The 20,927-nt window shown below is 54.5% G+C and overlaps 7 protein-coding genes across 7 annotated transcripts; 3 read left to right on the top strand and 4 right to left on the bottom strand.

The window, feature by feature from the left end:
• Positions 1-226: 226 nt before the first annotated feature.
• J7T54_001691 (uncharacterized protein) lies at positions 227-2,015 on the bottom strand (the record flags this gene model as incomplete). Its single annotated transcript, XM_051503714.1, has 2 exons — positions 227-1,422; positions 1,526-2,015. The coding sequence occupies 2 exons, from the start codon at positions 2,013-2,015 to the stop codon at positions 227-229; spliced, it is 1,686 nt and encodes a 561-aa protein (XP_051364671.1).
• An 842-nt stretch (positions 2,016-2,857) lies between these two features.
• On the bottom strand, positions 2,858-3,918 carry J7T54_001690 (ER-derived vesicles protein; the record flags this gene model as incomplete). The annotated part of the gene is made up of 3 exons (XM_051503713.1): positions 2,858-3,489; positions 3,558-3,670; positions 3,749-3,918. 3 exons carry the CDS (start codon positions 3,916-3,918, stop codon positions 2,858-2,860), a joined length of 915 nt encoding a protein of 304 aa, XP_051364670.1.
• Positions 3,919-4,831: 913 nt separating this feature from the next.
• On the bottom strand, positions 4,832-6,481 carry J7T54_001689 (Methyl-CpG-binding domain protein-like protein; the record flags this gene model as incomplete). Its single annotated transcript, XM_051503712.1, has 1 exon — positions 4,832-6,481. One exon carries the CDS (start codon positions 6,479-6,481, stop codon positions 4,832-4,834), a length of 1,650 nt encoding a protein of 549 aa, XP_051364669.1.
• A 1,028-nt stretch (positions 6,482-7,509) lies between these two features.
• On the top strand, positions 7,510-8,814 carry J7T54_001688 (Splicing factor 3B subunit-like protein; the record flags this gene model as incomplete). The annotated part of the gene is made up of 5 exons (XM_051503711.1): positions 7,510-7,541; positions 8,094-8,117; positions 8,174-8,230; positions 8,295-8,422; positions 8,657-8,814. The coding sequence occupies 5 exons, from the start codon at positions 7,510-7,512 to the stop codon at positions 8,812-8,814; spliced, it is 399 nt and encodes a 132-aa protein (XP_051364668.1).
• Positions 8,815-10,014: 1,200 nt separating this feature from the next.
• J7T54_001687 (uncharacterized protein) lies at positions 10,015-11,379 on the top strand (the record flags this gene model as incomplete). Its single annotated transcript, XM_051503710.1, has 1 exon — positions 10,015-11,379. One exon carries the CDS (start codon positions 10,015-10,017, stop codon positions 11,377-11,379), a length of 1,365 nt encoding a protein of 454 aa, XP_051364667.1.
• Positions 11,380-11,661: 282 nt separating this feature from the next.
• J7T54_001686 (uncharacterized protein) lies at positions 11,662-13,392 on the bottom strand (the record flags this gene model as incomplete). The annotated part of the gene is made up of 1 exon (XM_051503709.1): positions 11,662-13,392. One exon carries the CDS (start codon positions 13,390-13,392, stop codon positions 11,662-11,664), a length of 1,731 nt encoding a protein of 576 aa, XP_051364666.1.
• Positions 13,393-17,624: 4,232 nt separating this feature from the next.
• Positions 17,625-20,604, top strand: J7T54_001685 (uncharacterized protein; the record flags this gene model as incomplete). The annotated part of the gene is made up of 7 exons (XM_051503707.1): positions 17,625-17,627; positions 17,893-18,106; positions 18,458-19,092; positions 19,192-20,073; positions 20,142-20,184; positions 20,248-20,403; positions 20,501-20,604. 7 exons carry the CDS (start codon positions 17,625-17,627, stop codon positions 20,602-20,604), a joined length of 2,037 nt encoding a protein of 678 aa, XP_051364665.1.
• Positions 20,605-20,927: the final 323 nt, after the last annotated feature.

The raw sequence follows: 20,927 nt of genomic DNA, 5'->3' as shown, positions 1-20,927 counted from the left end.
AAATCAGAATCGGCGTTTGCATACTGCCTGCAATGAATTTGAGAGAAGAGGCGCGACTGTGCTGTACTGTCCAGCTTCTGCATCTGTTGTTATTGAAAAGACTTTTGGTTATTCTTGCATGACATCGCTTGCTCTGCGTTCTGTTTGCTGCTAGCATATAGACGTAGTTCAGCCAATGCTAGGTTTCTAGTACATCTTGTACATCATCTGTCCGACGGGTGGCTGCTCACACTCGTATGCTTTCCAGCTGACTCACCACGACTTCCATCAGCTCGCCCGCTTCCTTGCTGTTTGTGCCTTCCCCAACACTCAAGCACATCTCCACGACGTCCCTGTACCGCGGACCCATCTTTGCCCCCAGATTTGGCACCAGGACGGGGAGCAGGACCTTGTCGCGCCAACGTTCCGCCGAGTAGTGTGCCTTGTGGTAGTTTTGCAGTATCTTCCACAAGCCAATCTCCAACAGCACGAGGCCTAGACTATAGACGTCATACGCCTTTGTCGCAGGCAAGCCGCGCAGGGAACAAGGGTGACGGTGCAGATTGGTGATACTGGGATTTCTTGGTGCCACCGACAAGGCAGTCTCGATTTCCGGGCGAGAGGCGTCGAAGCCGGTGAGATAGGGGTTGGAGATGTCAGGCGCCAGAGCGGACGCGACAGTCGCGCCGTGCGCCGCGGTCGAGAAGATGGACGGGAAGAAGAGGACGTTGCTCGAGCAGAGGGACTTGTGCAGCCAATCTAGGGAGTGCAGACTCCACGTGGCCACCGCCAGGGTGGTGGCCAGCCTGACCCTGGCGTCCAGGTCTGGCGTCTTGAGATCTGGAGACGAGATGAGGGCATGGAGAGACGACGAGGAGGCCGAGGGGGCGCGGTAGACGAGGCCGTAGCGGGAGTTGAGTGCGTCGTCCGTGTAGCCGATGCAGTCGATGGAGTGTAGGTCGGGGTGGCGGATGGACGCCGAGTGCATCATGCGCGCGAGATCGTCCATTCGGCGTAGATGGGCGAGACGCTCGTCTAGGGCGTGCGGATCGTAGAGTACCCATTCTATCAGAACGTCGCCGGTCGTGTCATGATGGGCATGGCAGCGATTGCCTTCGAGTTTCCTGGGGGAGACAATGTCAGGGATGGACAGAATTTCCCTCGGCACTTTGAGAGCATGGGTGGGCCTAAAGGTTGACTGCGGCGCTGCGTCTAGGTTGATGCGCAGCTTCTTGAGGTTGGCCGTGTTGGTGAGGTGGGGATAGGTCTCTGACGACGCCGTCTCGAGGAGAGACAGTTGCTTGACGTCTCTCTGGGCAGACTCGAGGAGTTGATGCGTCCAGGCGCGCTGGAAGGATGGCAGCTGTGATGGTGGAAAGAGGCGTTCCAGTCCGTCGTTGAAGTCTTTGAGATCCCTGAGCAAGGTGGTGAATTTGTCCTTGTCTGGCCTCGTCAGCACGTCAAGCGCCCTCTCTCTATACTGCTTGCTCTCAAGCCTGGAACCGTGTCACTCCGTCCATCTGAACGCAGAACTACACGAACGTACCTGCAATCACCCATCTGCTTCTCAGAGTAAAGTCCTTCTTCCAACTTCTGCTGTTGGTGCCTTTCTTGGTAGATTCCGTCTTCCCCTTTGCCTCAGTCGGGTCACTCAGCCCGTAGACCTCCTTCAGCTTCCCAACGTCCGTCACGGTGGTATGCAGCTGCTCGAGGATCTGCATGGCCAAGGCTCTGAGCTGCGGATTTCCCTCACCAAAGCTCCTCGCGGGCCCGCGCTCCTGACCGTTGGTTGTGCTCTTGGTGCTGCCGCCATTCGACCCCAGGAGATGTCGTTCCAGCTTTCCCTCGGCAACGCCCCATTCTCTACCCCACACCACGAGCCTCATCTCCTCTATCCGTACCTTGCACAGGAGCCTCTGTGAGTCTGTGTCGAGTTGCTGAGCCGTGGTGAAGTACCCATAGGCTTTGACGCACCCGTCAAAAAGCTGGGCGAGCAGGCCCACAACACCAATGGTTGTGCCCACGATTTCGGCCATTGCGCGTTTGATTCAAGCGTCCCTGGACCAACGACGGAGCCCAGACTGGGCAAAGTCTCATTCGCTGTGTAAAGCAGTACAAAAGCGGCACTGTTCACCACCTTCAATGCTGCCAGTGCATTGAGGGGTTTAGCGCACGAAAGGTAAGATATGCTGGCTCTACCGTGCCTCTTTCTTTTTGCCAAAAAGTGTCAAAGCATCTTCATGTCTGAGAGCTTTCCAGTAGCCCTAGCAGCCTTGCGTACCCCTGCCAAGGACGGTTCCGCAATATGTGCGAAACGGCGATGATTATGCGGAAGATTTGCGCCGACCCTGTGTAACGCAGGCCTCACGTGATGTCACCGTGCAGCAGTGAGATAGATGTTCACTATACCTTAGGTACCTCCCCATACCGATCTCGAATAGACTATGTTCTCTCTGCGTGTCGACAATCTCCAGTCCAGAAGGGTACCAAAGGGATTTATGGAGCCGAGAGGGAGCTCCATTGTTGACGTGCTCCAGGGGTGGCATAGTCACACTAAGGTAGGGCTGAGTTTGGTCCAGCTAGCGCAACCGCTCCTGATCTAAAGTCGTATGAACGATCCAACACTGCATTTTTTATTTCGTGCCCCTGCTACGTGGCTTCAAACATGATCTCTGCCATACCGGCCATCTCCCAACCTACTAGCCCGGTCTTTCTCCCCCTCACAATACTCTTCAAGCGCCCCGAGCTGCGCTTCAAAGGCACGGCGCCGTGCTCCGTTCGCCTTCCACATGTCGTTGGTATCATATACATGTCGTGATCGAGGAGGCCCTCAAGAAACGCCCGAGGTCATTGCTGTTGCTGGCGGTTGCAACGATTTCTAGTAGACCTTCTTTTTCTCGTCGATGGAGAACTGACCGGGGCCGCTGTTCACGAGAAGCAACAGACCGCCCACAATGGACAGGATCTGGAAGAAGTCGTACTTGGCAAAGTCCTTGTGGGGGTGGTGCTCGTGCAGTGTCCAGAAGTTGTTGACAATCAGGTTGAACACGCTGAGGATGACGACGAGCAGGGTGGCACTGAACTTGGCCTTGAACCCGACGACGACCATAACGCAGGCGCCGGCACCGATGGCCGAGACAGCCACGCGCCAGATTGACCATTGCCCGCTGAAGACGAAGCCGACAAAGAGAAAAATGAGGAGCACGCGACCGGCGAGCTGGAAGTACATCTTGCGGTCCTTCTCGTCGATCTGGGGTAGGCCAGCGAACGCCTTGGTCTTGCGCACCCACGAGTCGGATAGGACCATAAGCAGACCGCCAATGACGGAGAGATTGCGGAGGAAGAAGTTGAGGTCGAAGATGAGACCGTAGCCTAGAGCCTGGGTGACGACAACGCCCATGAGACCAGCGACAGCGTAATCGGAGTATTTCCGGATGATGACCAAGGTCGAGCAGCCGGCCATCGCAGCCATATTGGAAAGCAGAAACAGGTGGGTGATACCCGAGGGAACTGTGAGAATTGGCCGATTAGTCTTGGACTGAAGATCAAATCCACCGGGGAGCTGCTGGGAGGCTTACTCTTGCGGTAATCGTGCAGGTAGATTAGTTGGTCGCTCCACTGGGTCATGATGCGCAGTGTGTCCTCCAGAAATGTGACAACGATCAGGAAGCGCCCAATGGCTGGGAGGTACCTGTTTGGCGCCCACTGTCAGTCGTTGCTGTCCTCTCTCCCTCGAAACACGACTTGGAGCGGCGGCGGGGCAACTTACGGCTTGATTGGATCACTGACTGTATCCAGAAAGTCTTCGACCTTGTCTGTGTACGGGCGGATCTGCTCGACGAAGCCGCCATCCTCTTGTCCGGGTGCTGAAGGGCCAGCTCCGTAGGGGCCAGGTTGTCCTCCAATGCCGTAGCCCGACGATGGTCCGCGATGCGACATGCTGGGCGTATGTGTGCGTGTGTGTGCGCGCTGGTGCAGCAGCCGAAATACGCCAATGCTGGTACGATGGAAAGATGATCGAAGTTGTGGTGTTTGGTTCGCTCAGGCCTGCCCTATGAGCACCGGTGGTATGCGAAGCCGAGGAAGGTTGGTGGTGGGGGTTGGTAACTCGCGAATTCGAGGAATGATGACGAGGGAGGATCTGGCCTGTCGAGAGCAGCTCAGCAGCAGCCAGCCAGTGAGTGGATGGACGGGAGTGTGCCGCGTTAGCTCGGGAGTTGGCACCGCCGCAAAGGTTGCTCCAACTTCGGTTGTTGGGAAGCCAGCACCGTTTGAGCACCAAAGAACACTGGAACTTGAGGACAGGAAAGCGCGTTAGGTACCTACGTAAGTAGGCAAGAGAAAAGGCTATTGAAGCTGTGAACCCAGCGATGTCTTGACCTTGCTGCGAGCCTGCGATCTGCGTTACTGTGTCCTTTGTCCTTCGAATCCCGTGATTCACGATGCAGGGCCAAAAGACCCGCTTTTCTGACCTCGACCTCATCCTTGTTTGGCAGGCACAGAATAGCTATCTCGTACCTGTTAGTGTGATGCCGAGGCTACCACTTAATCGTGTGAGCGTGTGCCCTACCCAAAGGTCTTCAATCGCCTTGCACTAACATTCAAGCTACGTCAACCTCCACCACCCTGCATCACAAGCGCCTCGATGACGGAGCTCTCTCAACAAGTCTCAAGTCCACCAGGTATTTCGCGTGGGTTTCGTTCAGCAATAGCCTGCTGGATACTTTATGGGGAAATGGCTGCTACGGTGCAGATAGTTCCAGATTGACACAGCGTCGTGGTCTGCAGCCTTGGAGACTGAAAACTTGTGCAAATGTCGATACGTGTATTGTCGAAGCCGTCGAGTCCCAGTTCATGCCGCCTCGTCGAGGCCATCCCGGTCCTGTCGTGGCTCATGGACGATCCGCAACCCGCCCGAGTCGTCGTACTCGATCCGTCGCTCGTTCACGGCTCGTAGCAACTCACCACGGAGTACACTTCGGTCGCCCGTGACAGGATCCCACTCAAAGCCCTCGCGCATCCACATCCATCGCAAACAAGCACGCAGCTCCTTGTCGTCAGGCTTGACGCGCATCCACTCTGGTTGGAATTCAGGTGCTGCTCCCTCGCCATTCCAGCCCCGTGCGCGACCCAGCAGGACATCGCGGCAGAAAATGCGCCAGCTGTCAAGGGCATATTTACCATGTGTCATATGTCCAATTTCCCAAGCTTCAGCATCATCTGCTGGGTCAGCGCGCGGCGTGAGCATGCCGGCTGTGGTTCTTGGTCGCTCATAAAGGCCTGTCCCCAGCTCGCCAGCGTCCATGTCTCTCCGATCGTACTTCCGTACCCGGTACACTTGGCCGGCTCGCGGTGGATTGTCCATGAAAAGTCGTGCATATTTCTGAAAGTACTTCAGCCGATTCATGGCCAGGCCCAGGTGACGAATCATGCCAATGATCTCAGCCTCATTGACAGGGTCGGCAATCAGGCTAGGCGAAGGGAACCGTTCCTTCAGGGCCCAGAATGCGGGGATAGCTGCGGAGCCTTTGGTACGGATTAGAAATGTGATGGCAACTAGAAGCCAGAAGGGCTCATGAGCGACCTTCTCCTGGACGAGGCCGAAGGCGGGCCTGTCCAGCGGAGGGAACGGCACGCACGATACCGTACCAGGTGGTGGCCGGTTCGTCTTTGCTTTCGCGTTCGCGTCAATGAAGTATGGTGAGCTGGATCCAGGCCCTGCGGCGACTGTCTTGTAATCAAACCGGCTGGCGACCTCCAAAGGGTCGATAGTGCACCGCTCGATGGTATGGGAGAGCTTTGGATCGGTGTACCAGGCCCCTACCTCACTAGCAAGATTAGACAGGCTTCTGTCTAGTTGGGAACTCTGAGGCGTCTGAATGCTTGGAAGTGACGCAGGAGCATATTGCAAGGGTGCATCTTCTCCAACGCACTGAGGAGCACACATGTCCTGCGCCGGGAGAGCGCCATTGCCATCAGACATGACCCAAAAATGAGACGTAGTTTTGGGAGAAGGCTTTGTCTTGCGCTTCTTGGTCTCATGCGAAGGCGTGGTAGGAGTTGTGGAAGCTGTAGCTTGTGCAACCCCGAGATTGTCTTGCTGCTGGCGTATAAGAGCAATCATCTGGTCAGTCTGATACCACGGCACGGTAACGTTGACTCCTTCGCCATTTGGAACACAGCTGAGGAGTCGCCCAACATCATCCAGAATGTCTACACTGAATCCAGGGCCGGGCTGAGGTACCCGGTCCCGATGCATGGACTTGGCGCATTCTATCAGAGCTTCAGCATTGTCGATGCTGGCGGTCAGAGCAGCACTGCGAAGGAGCTCCAGCTCCTGTGCCGACACAAGATCAGAGTTGATCAAATCCAAGATGAAATCTTCTGTGGTATCGTCTCGAATGTCGAAGTGCGCAAGAATTGTGTTGTCATGTGTCGCCTGGCGCCTCTGCTTCAAGTTCTCCTTGTCGCACTCGTGTGCAGCCATGCCGGACATGGACATCGATCGTATGATATACAGATCGCTCAGCGCCAAGATCTCTCGGGAACATTGTGGCGCAGAAGCACATTCGGGTCTTGTTGCATGGATTTTGTTGTGCTGCTGAAATCGACGAGCACTTGATCAGCCCCTTGATCGCACTTGTCAGTGCACTCAAGCATGGGGTTGGGGTACGTTGAACTCGCTTGCCAATGAGTCGCGACAGGGTCTTCATGCGTGACTACGCGACCAGTGAAGAAGAATGAGCCGAGTATCTGCGTGATGAGGGTCTAAAGGATGATGGAGATATGCAAGCGTGATGATCGTTGGGCGATGAGTCCTGCACCGCTTGGCCGCGTTTGAATCGGCGGTAGGATAGCATTAACCAGACCCAAGAGGAGAGACGAAGTAGCGCAATGTCCTTGGCCGGGTCGATGAGCGTTGAATACAAGTATGAATCAAGGGCGTCATAAAGAAGCTGATCGGGTTGCTGATGGTGAGCTGAGATGGCCAAGGGACGGGACGCAAGATCAAATGTACCCACATCTGTCACCTCAGGCTACTACTCCTTGGCATACCTCGCCTTGGGACGGTGTGATGTCAGTGATATTCATCTAATAAGAAGCACTTATCAGTATCATTCAAAACGAACTCTAGAAATTGAAGCCATCCATGCTTACCTGGACGACGCAACATACATGGTGCACTCAGGCAACGGTCATAGCAATTTGGCAATGGTTGCCCATTTGCCAGCGTCTCCAGAATCACGACTTCAGACTAACTCCAGAGAGCACGCACCCCTGTAAGAAACATATCATTTACCAATGACAAACCTCCAAGTGGACGAGGCATGCAGTGCTGCCTGCATAAGTGAGGAGTCCACTGCTGTACGGCGTTGTGACAGGTGACTGAATGCTTCAGGCCAATAATTGTACGCCCTCCATCACTCGAGCGCCCAACGACATCATTGAACCAGCCATTGGCTTCCAAAACCGCCCTCTACAAACGCTTCTGGCAAAGATGCAAGAATTTAGCCTATCCCTGAGGACACCATGCGGCCACAGCGAGCTCGGCTTTATCGTGGGTACGTCACGCGCACACCGGAATAGGATCAGTCGGATCAAAAAGGGTGGAGAAGAGTCACGTGCGTCTCCTCCCATAGGCCATTCCCCCAGTTCGAGAATCCCAGGCTGAGCGTCAGTCTGCCGCTGTCACTTTGACCCGGCCGTCTCCTCCTTCCAACCGCCTTTCCACGAACGCTTCCAGCCTATCTCAAACACAACCATACCCTCTCATACACGACCAGCGAGCCCCCCGGCGCATCGCATCATCTTCCGACCGACTTTCGATCACGAAGCGCCATCAGAATCATCTAAGATATGAGTAGTCGCGGTGGTAAATTAGCCCCAGAAGTCAATCGGTTCGTCCGCCTGCGCTCTTGCTGTTTCGACCATGAATTCAATTGAGACGACGTCGGGGATCTCGATTTCGGGCAGGATCATCGGTCGCGTGCCACTGTGAAGCCAACACCCATCATCCTGTTTCCTCCTGTCTTCCGTGGCTTCAATTACGTCGCCGCTAAACCACGTTCCACATTCAATGTCTGAAAGGTTCTGTCGCTAACTGATCGTCGCAGAGCTCTGTTCGTCAAGAACTTGAGGTACACTTAGGATGCCCACACGATCACCGATACCCCCACGACTAATCGCTTTGTAGCTACAACGTCACGCCAGAGGACCTATTCGACCTGTTCGGCAAATTTGGCCCCATCCGGTACGCGTCCACGACGTTTTTGCCAACTCGGCTACGCCCATCCGCATCGCTAACCAAACCGCAGTCAAGTCCGACAGGGAATCGCAAACAACACCAAGGGCACCGCGTTTGTCGTCTACGAGGATGTACTAGATGCCAAATCCGCCTGCGACAAACTGAACGGCTTTAACTTCCAGAGCCGTTATCTCGTTGGTACGTGTATCTCACACGTGCTCTATACATGTGCGCGTTGTCTGAGCGGCAGTCACTAACCTTCACTAGTGCTTTACCACCAGCCAGACAAGATGGTCAAGTCAAGAGAGGACATTGAAGCCCGTCGCGAATCTTTAGCTCGCCTGAAGGTGCAGCATGGCATCGATTGACAATCCGACCGGCCTACGGACAGCCTGCAAGAGAAGAGGACTTTGTCCACTTCCTCGTCTGTAGGCCGGTCTCCGACTTCACGCAAGTCCAAGACGCCGGATCCCAAGACGATCCTGCGCAAAGACAGGCAACCAACCGAGACGTCTTCGACGCACCACCGCGCGCGAGCCGTTCGCTTTGCCGATCCCGCCATGCGCCCTCAAATGCAAGCCGTTGCATGAACAAATACCGCGCCGCCCATCCATCGGGCAGCCACGAATCGACGCGGGCATTCAAAAGGGAGAGTGGGGATGAGACTGCTTTTGTAGGAGTAAGTGGCCCTGGCACTTTGCAACATCTGCTTGCCTTGTCTTTGGCTTGGGTCAGGGCACATTATTATGGAGGATACGGGAATGCGGGAATGCGGAAGTGCAATTCCGACAAGTGAAGTAACGTCAAAGTCACTTGGAATGTTTTTCTATTTGCCATGTCTTCTTACCATTTAGTTGGCCAAAGGCGCGGCCTCATTATGCCTTTACTCGCCGCGAGCCTCCTGTTCGGAAGTTGTGCCAATCTGCAATGCAACTCCTTTGTCTTCATGATGCATGTAAAGGTGCTCATCCTTTATCGAGACCAGCTGTGCATGTAAGCCCTCGGCAGCAAATGCCGCGAAATGCCAAGGGGTCTTTGCTACGGCGCGATTCTGGCGATGGAGACATGAAAGCAGAAAGATTCCGAGGCTTCCTTAGAGATGATGAAATACATGTAAACAGCGTGCTCAATTGCGGACAACACATTCGAGAGGGACACGCGAGCTCCCGCAGTCCCGCCAGAGTCATGATACCGAGGTGACCTCAGTAATGAGCCATCCCTATCCCGTAGTCTTGGTGTTGTTGGTCGATGGCCAAAAGTATGCCTAGTCCGGCCACAAGAGCAGGCCAGCATCGCCATGTGGCTCAACGTGCGCTTAGGAGCATCGACAGCCAACCATCTCCCATATAAGCGCCGGACATCCACTTCCTGGTCGAAATTTCCAGCTTTCCGGAAGTTGAATGACAACCTGGATCGGTGAAGAGCTTTGAGCCTTGCTCGTCGTTTAGGCCATATGCGACCTGTTTGCAGGCTGCCCTGAAGCCTCCACCTTGCAATCTGCGTACGGGTTGGGCTAACTGCTTGTTCATACACTGCCAGAAGCTAGGGTCCATGCCATCTACAATGGGGGTTGGTACTGGGGATTGGTGATGAGCGGTAGGAGAGCGCGAGCCTTGCCAATCTGCCCAGCAGTACGCACAGAGCGTGGATAGGCCATACTTTCGACCTTGGAGAGCCCAGCATGCCCTCCTTGACGACATACTCTGGTGTTGGCCAACCTGTACAAGGTATCTGCCAGTTGAAAAGTCTCTGTGCCTGCTCCTCGAACTCCCATACTGTGAACTTTTCCAATGTATTCTCCTACTGCAAAGCTGAACGGGCTCTCGCTTGACGCTATGCCACCAGTGACTCGTTCCATGTCGCGGCTACAAGGTGACAACTCGCCGCCCACTATTGTCGACTATGAATCAAGTCTCGAAAGTGAAGACTGCGAGTCAGACTGGTCCGAGACGGACGAAGATTCATTGACCATCAAGTCACCCGCACGAGTCATCTATCGCCTCGACAACCTACCACAAGGGCAAAGGGACGTGGTCCGCGACACCTTCAACTGTCCCCCTCAGATGTCTCTACAACGCTGCCGCCACGTGGACAACACATACGCTTTCCAAATGACAGAGCTTGTAAATCGCTCCATACGGCTGCATAGGGACGGAGAGCGGACCAGACTTGTCTGCTCATGCGCGGCCGACGTCAACGAGACCACTGCTTGTTCGCACATCCTCTGGCTGCTTGACCAGATACTTGACCAGACACTATACGACCACGACCGACGCGAACCCGTGTGTCTGAACCAACGGGGATTCGCCGATGAGATGGGCGACCCCTTTGAGCGCATCAGCAAGCATCACATCGACATTCTCGCTGCCGACCTGCACTGCCCCCTTATACGCGAAGACGCAGATTCTAGAATCGACTCAGCTCGAACCCTCGAGGCTCGGGAGCTACTCGCCTCGATACACGCGGAAGATCCAGACACATTCCGACGAGATATCTTCGATAGTCCCAGCCAGGGCACGAAAGTCATCAAGCGTCACGACATTGACTGCACCGTTTTCAGAATGTTGCTCGACAATAATCACTTTTTTCAGTATTTTCGGTCCCTCAGCCGGCCAGGAGATCCCATCAGAGACGTCTTCCGGAAGTTATCGCAACGAGTCGACCGAGTGTTGCACCAGCTCGACGCTGGCGGGATGGACGGTTCCAAAACCACAGAATGGGCAACACATCATATAAGAGGCTGCGTGTCCTCTATTCGGTGTGCTGTATTCGACCGTGACCAGCCGCTGCCCTTCTCAGAGGCACACGCAGCCGCAGCCGCGCTCGTCCATATCCTGTCAGCCGTTGTCACTCGCCATCCGCGCGCATCGATTCATGTATCTGGACAAGATCGAAACCTGTACATGACTCTAGTTGGGGAAAGGGATATCGACTTCGTCGTGGGTGTGTTGGGCTTACTGCCTGAAGCGGCATGTCACTTCCTGTACGACCTCGAAGCGCTGCTCGAGCAGGTCGAAACGCATGGCGCCCCGGTGTCGTACGTTACCAAGTTTCGGACGCTCATTGCGAGCCTACGGGGTCTCAAACCGGAGAGTAGACCGAAGAGAGCAAATGAAGTTACGGCGTCGGGCCGGCGGAGCAAGCGAATGAAGTAAACTGCGCAAGACTTACCGCCACGAGTGGTAGGTTCTTTCGTCGGAAGCTGTCGGGAGGCCATCGTGTATCAGGGTAAGTGACCGCGAGGCTCAGAATATCAGCGAGGCATGGGCGTCTGCTTTACCGCAACGCATGTATACAGAAGCCACGAGTGGGTTGAGCAAGTTTCACGCTGAGACGAGCCAACGTAGCAGCGCAGATTCAATAGTTTCCAGAGGCAACAAGAAACAATCTTTCAGCATCGCAAACATACAAAATTGACAGGAATGACACTAATCATGTCAAGACCCGCCAGCTGCCAGTGTTCTGGCGTATGCCTCCAATTCCGCGAGCACAGCTTTCAGCGTTGGACGATTGTAATGGTTTTCATTCCAGTCGCCTTTGGCGATGCCTTCTGCTCGCGCGGCGAGCCAATGTCCAGACGCCTCGACATCTCGAGACCAGAATTGCTTGGCAGCTTCTTGCACTTGCTCAGGGGTAGAGAGGCCGGTGTGCTCGAGGCGCCGTAGTACAAGCTGGTTGCCTTCTCGGACAATGAGGCTGCTCAAACCGGGCTGAGCCCCGCTCGTGCATCGCTTGATAAGGTCCCGAATTGGCTCAGGTGTACTTGTAAATCCAGGAAACTCGACTACCGGCTCAAATCGATAGGAAAGCCAGACAGCAGCCCGCTGGGGAGCACTCGTGCCCTCGAAGATACACCATAGAACACGCCCTAGCATGTAAACTTCACAGGCCTCCTGCTCCGTAGGTGTGAGGGCACTCCACGCAATGTTATAGCCAGCGTTGGGCCAGATGTAATCCTCTCCTTCCTTCATAAACTCCCAGTCAGGCACCATTGCCTCAAGAGTTTTCGAATACTTGTCAGAGATTGCAGGCGATATCTCTATGTCCACCGCAATCATTCGAACGTACTCAATAGCGTTGATTTCGGGAGCTGCGAACTCGCACCATACACCTCTTTGTTCAAAATCCACCATGACAATATTGTCCGACGCTGAAAGTACAATGTTGTCCAGCCTCAGGTCCGGATAGAACATGCCGGGTACTGTTCGCAGATGAACCAACGCAGAAGCAAGCTGCACTGACCATTTTGTCTGTTGCTGGAGGGACACGCGTCCGTGCAAATGGAGAAACGGGATCAGGTCACGCAGGCTGCCATGTACGTGGTACTCGAGGGTAAACCCTAGCACAACTGTCTTCTCTCCGAAGCTGCACTTCTTGGTGATGAGATGCGCTGGACGCGACATAACATTCGGGTGGGCCGGCATCGTGAGCAGCTTCCGCAGTTCGTGATACAAATATTTCGAATCGCTCGTGAGAGCCTTGAAGATCCACAGTTTGTTGTTGATCATGACGAGGGAGACGCTGTCATGAATCTGGCAGATATATGTTAGCTCACCCAGATCCAACGTGGGCGGGTAGTCCTTGACCTCTGCGGCCCAACATTGCTGCAGAGATGGCAAGGTGTGTAGCTGAGCTTCCAGATGGTGAGCAGGGACTGTCATAACAACGGCGTCTGCTATGTTCATAGGCAGGTTGCGCAACAGGATTCGGGAACCGAACGGCATGTTGTGGTAGATCTCTCTGGGGTCATCCATCTGCTTCGCCCAGAAATGTAAAATTCTCACAATGTGCCTTGTTAAACCAAGACAAGAAATTCGATGCTTGTCTCTTGTATGGAAGAACATGTCGACCTCGAGAACTTCGCGAACTGCTAATGGTAATTTTGTGGGCTCGGGGATGTAAACATCCATTCGCAAGGGTGGCATTGACTTGAAGAACAGAGGTGTGGCGTACAGCTGGGCGCCATAGGCAGTGCATCCGTCGATAGCCCAGAGCGGGCTGTCTGGAATCTCCAAACTGTCGATGCGGTTCTTGGGGTTGAGCAAGGAACTCTCCCAGCTTGGTGGATCTTCCTCGACATTCTGTCTTTGAGCACGCGACGGCTTTTGCGTACCAAATGCAGCGGTTGGATGAATGACGTCGTGAATAGACTCCTCGCTGAGTTCCATAGTCGTTGTTCGGACAAGGCCGGACCAGACTAGACCGTAAGCTGACTGCGTGCGCGTGAAGGTGCACGTTGATCGTGAGCTGTTTGGACGAGAGGCTCAGGGAGTCAGACACGGCAGCTGCTGGAAAATAATACTCGTGTACAAGGCTGGCCGCGGACTGGAGGCCGGACGAGGATAAGAATGAGGAAGTATTAAGTGCTTACGAGTCGGGCCTCGTCTGGCCTTTTTCATATGCGCAAGGCGGCATAAGGTCGTGCAGATGAGTGGTACACCTCAGGTACCAGGTCCGGGCACAGGGAAGAAGAGGTTGTGCGTTGCAATTGGCCCATTTCAATACAGCCGAGAAATCACATGACCCCAGTAGCGATGCTCACACGCATCTGTCGCATCAAGCCATTTGGCTATCCAGAACGTATCTGTATCGCGAGTAATTGCGACGGTAGGTCGGTTGGTAGTCAAAATGGCTGTTCACGTCCACTGAAATCTCCGCATGTGTCTTCGCAACAGAACAATGCTTGGTGACAGCCTGCAGCAGTGCTGTGCGCCGTCAGTGATGACATGGCATATTGTGCATCAAGAAAGAGGTAAAATCGCAATTACTGCTTTGTCTTCGCGCCCATCGACTTCGGACACATTGCTTCTGAGATGTCTCAGATCTATCGGGAGCCGGCAGGTCCCGGGTATTCGCATGTCGCTTTGCATTCGGTTGAGTTGGCGAAGAATAAGAGACTGTCGCCGCATTGTAAGGCTCGGGACGCCACGGAAGGCATTGTGCAGCGGGATTGACATTCGTACAACGGCAGACAAATTGTTTCGGACCAAATTGTCCGTACCATTGGTCCAGGCACTCAATCGCCGCCGTTTGTCGCTGCCCACACAACAAGCCCGTATGAGGATGACTTGAGATACACCAAGCTTTCGATGAGCAAGACGGACTTCTCATTATATCTGAGCAAGGACCGTCGCCGCCAGGCCCGAGGGTGTTCCAAGGAGAAGTGTTCCGAGGATATAGAATTTCTCTGGGTCGAGACGAGGAGCCATAATCCCAAAGAGACTCGAGCAAGAGAGCAGAAGGCGGTAGTGGACCAGGGGTGGGCTTGTTGAGTTAGCGCCCTTGTCCTTGGCCATTCGAGCTGCGAACCTCAACCTTCCATCACCTGGAAATCACATCATCGGGTCGGCTCGCACTCAAGATCACGGTTCGGCACCTTGTGCCACAAGTGTTGGCCGAGTCTTTGCCGGTCAGTCCACATTGGCAGTCGAGTGTCGGGATATTTGGTGGATTGCATCTCAATTGACCGCCTCCGAAGCTAGCCTGAGGTAAGGTCGACGCGATGTGACAGGTCGCGATTGGGAAAATTGGCAATGAGAAGGTGCACTGTCGTTCATAGTGGTCTCACCTCATACTTGACACCCGAGCGAGGTGGCCAACCTCCAATGGGTAGAGCATTGTATCGAATAGCCAGGCGAAAGGGGGTACTGCGCATTCTCGTGCTACGTAATCGGATGTGTACAGCAGTCTGGCTGCAGCTGGCCAGCTTTGTACCGGATTGCATGACCGCAGTCGTGCTGGGTCAAGAATTGGTTCGACGAAGGGTTTGCTGATTGCAGAGCCGGCGCCAGGTGACATGTTCTGGACGCGTGATAATATCAGTAGGCGATGTGAAAAGCGAGGCAATTGCCGTTGCGCAGCCGAGGAACATTCGATGGTAGGTTCGTGTCGCAGCAATACGTACAATCGTGCCTCGAATGGGACCAGGATGGTCGAACGATGCCATCATGTCGGTTGACGTTAGATTTGTGGAGACGACGGCAGGCACCGCCTTAAGTTGGTGGTGCTCCGTACAGATGGGTTGGTACCTGAGGCAGATAGTTGATTCGCCCCTTGGGAAAGCCCCGGCAGGCAAGAGCACGTCACACCGTCACGGCACAACCAGTCGCATGACTGAATGGTACTGCCTACACGTAATAACTGAGGAGTTGGCCTCTAATAGTCCCCATCCTGATATCACTATCTGCCCAATCCTAGACATTGCTCACCGGTCTACGAGATGGACGCTGTTTGGTCGCTGACTGAAAACTGGGGTGGGGGCGGCAGAGAGGGCAAGGGAAGAAAGGACCGCCCAAGACCCTAGTATCGACGATAATACTCCGACAGAAGAGCATCATCCACCTTGCACTGCATCGTGAAGCGCGTCTAGCATGAACAATACTCACTGGTAATCACTGCATATCGGCATTTACTTGTAAATTTTCCATTGTCACTGCCTCTGTCTTTCTCAAGTCCGTATCTGACCCGCGAGTCGTTGCCCAATGTGCAAGTACGTGCATTTGCTGCATTGCACCGCGTCGTCGTCACATCATTATCACCTTGCCACTCCCGCTCCAGCGATTCACTCACTCACGAGCTAATTCGAAGTTTGGGGTCAATCAGTTGGCGTTCGCCGAGCGACGATTCTGCGACAAGTTCCGCTCTGTTCCCTGCCGGCGACTCGATTTTCTTCGGTTGCCTGTTTGCTCTTTGCAAGTTCGTCTCGAGACCGTGCTGCACAGACATACAGATACATGTACTTGAATCGACGACAAGGTTGTTGATCAGCTGCTCACATTCTGGTCTGTGCCTCTCACCGGGGCCCGCTCCAACAACGTGGGTGTGGCTTGAAGAGCCTGTGAGGCAATCCTACTTGTCAAGCAATAACGCTTGTCCCTTTCCCTGCTCCTCCACTCGTCTCGATGGCCATGTTGCAGTGCAGTTATTAATTATATCATGACTGCGTTGGTTAATTTATGCCGACGCCCGAATCCTTGGTCCATCAGCAAGCCGAGGGTCGAGCTGCGGCAGTCGACGGGCTGATAGCACTACGCAGTCATTGCCAGGGGTCTCGGTGCGACATTGTTCGCCTGACAGCAACAACCATAACGCAGACATCAGTCTTGGCTATGCGCCAGTATCGAAACGTTTTGTTCTTCCATTGCGCGGCTCGATTTGCCAGCGAACTGCAGACAATCGTGATAGCCTCAAAACCCCGCTGTGCTGGGAGTTCTAAATAGACACGACAGGATGCGATAATATACAGACACCTTCCGGCACGTGCTGTCTATCTTGGCCGCATGATTAGAATCGCACCTCAAGTCTCACCGATACCCTTTCAGGAACGACTAGGTACAGTCTAGCATCAGACCCCTACACACATTCTGCCGCTAACTGGCTCCAAATTGTCGACCTAAGGCCGGATCAAGTCAGGCGGTCGCGGCCCGTCGACTGCAAGTCCCCACCCTCCGCCTCCAAACTCCACAGTCCAGAGCCCGCCACGTACGGACGCCGCATGTGTGCGTCGAGGCCACCCCAAGTTCGAGTACCTACCGAGTTGGGCAGCTCTGATTAGCCTGTAAGTGCCAGAAATCTCAAATCCAGTCCCCTGTCCACTCTGCTGGGCTGCGAGGGTATCCCTCAGACCGGTGAGTAACAATTCAGCACGGGCTGTCTCGTTGCTCTACTGCGCATTCCCTCACCGAGTCTCTCTTTTCTCAGCTGAAGACTCGCGAGATATCGTTGTCAATACATCCCTAGTCGGACCAACTGCAGCTGCATTCACGGCCGCAATACAGCATTTGCCGCTCGAGTAAACTGCCCGACCGCTTTGACAGTCTGACGACAGCTGCAACGAGCGCGGCAGCCGAACGTCTCACGACACATTTTTGGCGACCCCTCCTCCTAGTTGCTACCGGATCGTTCAACATCCAGCGTTCGTCACCAGTTGGCGTCTTTACCTAGTCGGCTACCGCCTGACCAGCCCCGCCACTTTGAGTCAGAAGCCCGACGCCGCTTCTGCTTGAGCCAAGGTGCTCGCTTCCCGGCCGCTGCATATGCTGATCGGTCCGTGACGGGGAAACGCGCACCGAACACCTTAATAACTTAGCCTCTGACCTGAATCCTCGCTTTGTGGTGATTCTGCTGCCACCGTTGGGCACCCACCCCTCCCGTGTCTGTCCGCTGTCGCCTGCCTAGTCCCGTTCTGCTAATACCGTTGCCGCCTGCGCACTTCTACGGAGTACAGAGTGAGAGTACCCGCCGCCTGGATCTCCCTGCCCGTGTTTTCCTCCTGTATCCCGGATACTTGATTGACCCTGGCGTCGGTACATCGATCATTCCTTTCCCACTCCGTGCTCCAAGGTTCCAGTTCCTCACACCCTGCCTGTCGCACGGACATACTTTAGCTGCTTCTGGCCACATGGTGAGTGCTGTTTCCTTTTCTATCACATATCATATTTGTCGTACGCATGATGCCGACGGCTTGATGCATGCGGGATACGGATACATGTCTGATCTCCCTTCTCCATACCACGGTGACTGCTTTGACCCGAGTTCCCTGCCTCATCCTAGATAAATAGGAGTTATCCACATACACCCCACTTTCCCATTGTCTTCTTCCCGTCGTGGCACACCAACGAGCCTCTCACCAAAGTTATGGACCAGGCGCTGTACTGATCTGTTGACAGGAGTCTCACGACACCTTCAACTTCCCGGCATCTGGCCTGTGCTGGGCTCCAGAGTCTGCCTACGCTCTGCCCCCAGCGCCCGATGCCCTCGCTTCGGAGCTGCCCTTTCTCGTTCCTCAACACAGGCACGACCCCGACGGCAGCTGGTGGCGATCCTATCATCCGAACGAGTCCAGTGGACTCGCCTCGTCTGTCTACAGTCCATCGCGTGCTTGTCAGTGCTCGTGGCAGTCGCGCAAACGCAGACGTGTGAGTCGCGAAGACAGTACATCTTCTTCAAGTGAAGGCGTCCCCTCGCGCGCCGAGATCCTCAAGGGCCAAAGGTCGGCTGCCTACCGTGATAGGAGTGAAACATACGAAGCAGGCTGTCCACAGCCGTACGCATCACAAGGAATGATGCGGTGTCCAACTTGCCTCGCAGACTGCTTTGGCTGGGCAGTTGCTCAAGACGGTACGCTTTCCCCCAATCGTCTCACTATGCTCTGACTTTAGTACCGCAATGAACGAGAAGCCGCGTATCGTGGCTATGTTCAATTGTTTGGAGCATACTGACATGACTCGCCAGACTATCAGCGTCTGCAGGAAGAGGAACTCATCATGCACGGCCCTGTCAAGTCGTACAGCATGGAGAAGTCACATTCTATGCAACATCCTGTCCCGGAGTCGCACCGTGGGGGACAATCGACTGCCCAGCCAGATGTGCTGGCGTACAGAAACCGCCATACCGTCGAGACATCTACGTCAGGTGTGACGGCACGGTGTCCTGACAATGTCAATCACAGTGATGGCAGCCAGGTCTCGGGCTATGCAGGCGCTCGAGATTTTTGTGCTGTTCCAAGGTCCTACTATGTAGCTACTCAAGCTTCTCACCAGATCGAACATGGCCTTCATGACCGCCCGCCGCTTGCTTCGAGCTCGTCCACCTTTGCTCAGGTGCCCCCGCAGACTACCATGCCGGGTCACCAGTCGCATGCCAACCAAGCCGCGATCGTGCAATCTTGCAATGTACACAACGAGGTCCTCCCTAGTTCTCGGCTTGATGTTGCACAGTTGGAGCGATTGAACTCCAAGTACAGCATTCTAGTGCCAAATCAACGCGGCGGCAAACGCGGCCCGTTCAAAGACGTTAGCCTGCGCGAGCAAACAGCGCAAACTAGAAAGATAGGTTCATGCATCAGGTGCAGGATGCAACGCATTCGGGTGAGTAGTGCCCTGGCCTACCGGTTCCCTGGCTGTCCACACGCTCGCATGCCGCCACGAAGGAGACGATCGGTTGTGACTGACTTGAAATTCATTTAGTGTGAACACAACACAGAAGATCCGACCGGTCCGTGCATGACTTGTAAGAAAGTGGCCAATACCCGAGCCGGCAGGTTGCCGTGCCTGCGGTACAAGATCACCGATGTGAAATTAAACAAGTCCGGCAACGTCCCGGGCTACGAGTGGACGCAACGCTGGACGGACAATGTCCCAAACGTCACCAATGAGGGCTGGGCATCCTTGGAGGTCAAATCGATCAGCCTGGCGGAAGGTTACTCGGTCAATGTGATTCAACTTGCCGTTCGGCGATTCGTTCCCCAAGCTGGCGACAAAATCAACCGCACGTACCGTGACAAGACTGGCAAGCAATGCTCACACTCGTGCACACCATATGCGCTGGTCGACCTCAAGAGCAGCGCCGGGGCGTACCAGCGGTATATCGAGAAGTCCATCGGACAAGTGCTACACAATGTCACAAAGGAGCACGGGCTCGTGCACAAGACATATTTGCGCATGCACGCATGCGCCGTTGACAAGTCGACACCTCTGGAGATACGCAACCTATTGCTCAAGACCTTTATGCTTTGGATGTATGTCCGCTTGACCACCAAGTCCGTGTTCATCAGAGGTCCGGAGACGTTGGGTATCAAGCAGCTGCCCAAAGACAGCCCTGACCCGGACAAGGTGCCTGTACCACCTGTCCTAGGCAGGCAGCTGGATATCTTGTTGATGGACAAGCTCGCCGAGCTGAGGAAGGAAGTCCTTGACGGCCTGGAAAAGCTCATGTCCAAGAAGAAGCACAGCACATGGTTCTACATATATCTCATCAGCTTCGTGCTACTCCACAACACAGCGTTGATCACGGCCCACGACTCGAGCTACGCCAAGAAGCACGGCATCAAAGACAAGAATGGCATACAGGTATGTCCAGGCCAGCTATGAGGCGTGGATTCTTCTGCGTCCGAGAGAGCTAACGATCTGCTCGTCAGGTCCGATTCGCGCGCGAGGCGTCCGTCAGAGAGTACCACGTCGGTCAGTGCCCATGCATTGTTGTGGCATTGAGAGGTCATGAGGACTGACAAGAGTACACGTTAGGCGCCAATGTTCTGCTCGCCCATTTCCATTACTGCAACAAGGGGGTATATCCTTTCTCAGATCAGTGCAAAGATCAAGATCTCCGGGCGCTTGCAGGCTTGAACGAAGATGAGATCCTCTTCGTCAAAGCCACACGACAGGCCGCCAAGCAATCGAGTGAGTCTCCCCCGAGCTATCGAGTGCACACACTGCCCCGCTGCCGCAAGCATTTCCGAGATCTGGGAACAATTATGCTAATGTGCAACCTGTACAGAACACGACTGGGAAAAGTTCCGAGCGAGAGGCGACTACGAGAACGACTGGTACTTTGTCAGCCAGCTATTCGAGGAGAACTGGCAACCGCAATCCACCATTTGAATAGTCTTTCTCAAGTTTTCTCTTTTTCGTTTGCCATCTCCTTCATTTTCCTGTGTGGGCTCGTATGTCAGGCAAAAGCGAGACAAGGAGAATTTGCTGCAGGTGGTGGCAAAAGAAACGTCGTTCAGCCATACGTATGTCTGCATGCAGACATGCATGCACGGCGCCGCGCCGACAAGCATCTGCCAGTTGTTTGACTCCGAAAAGTCGGTTGTTGCGGTGTGTCGCCGAGATGATCAAGCGTCGAACGCGTCACCGCTCTTGTGCACCATCGATCTTGTCGCAAGAAGAATAGGAGAAGGATGGGGAGGAAGTAACGAAGA

The sequence above is a fragment of the Emericellopsis cladophorae genome (assembly GCF_022114955.1).
Source record: "Emericellopsis cladophorae strain MUM 19.33 chromosome Unknown NODE_6_length_900724_cov_123_231613, whole genome shotgun sequence".
NCBI lineage: Eukaryota > Fungi > Ascomycota > Sordariomycetes > Hypocreales > Bionectriaceae > Emericellopsis > Emericellopsis cladophorae.
This window is presented reverse-complemented; position numbering and strand designations above follow the sequence as displayed.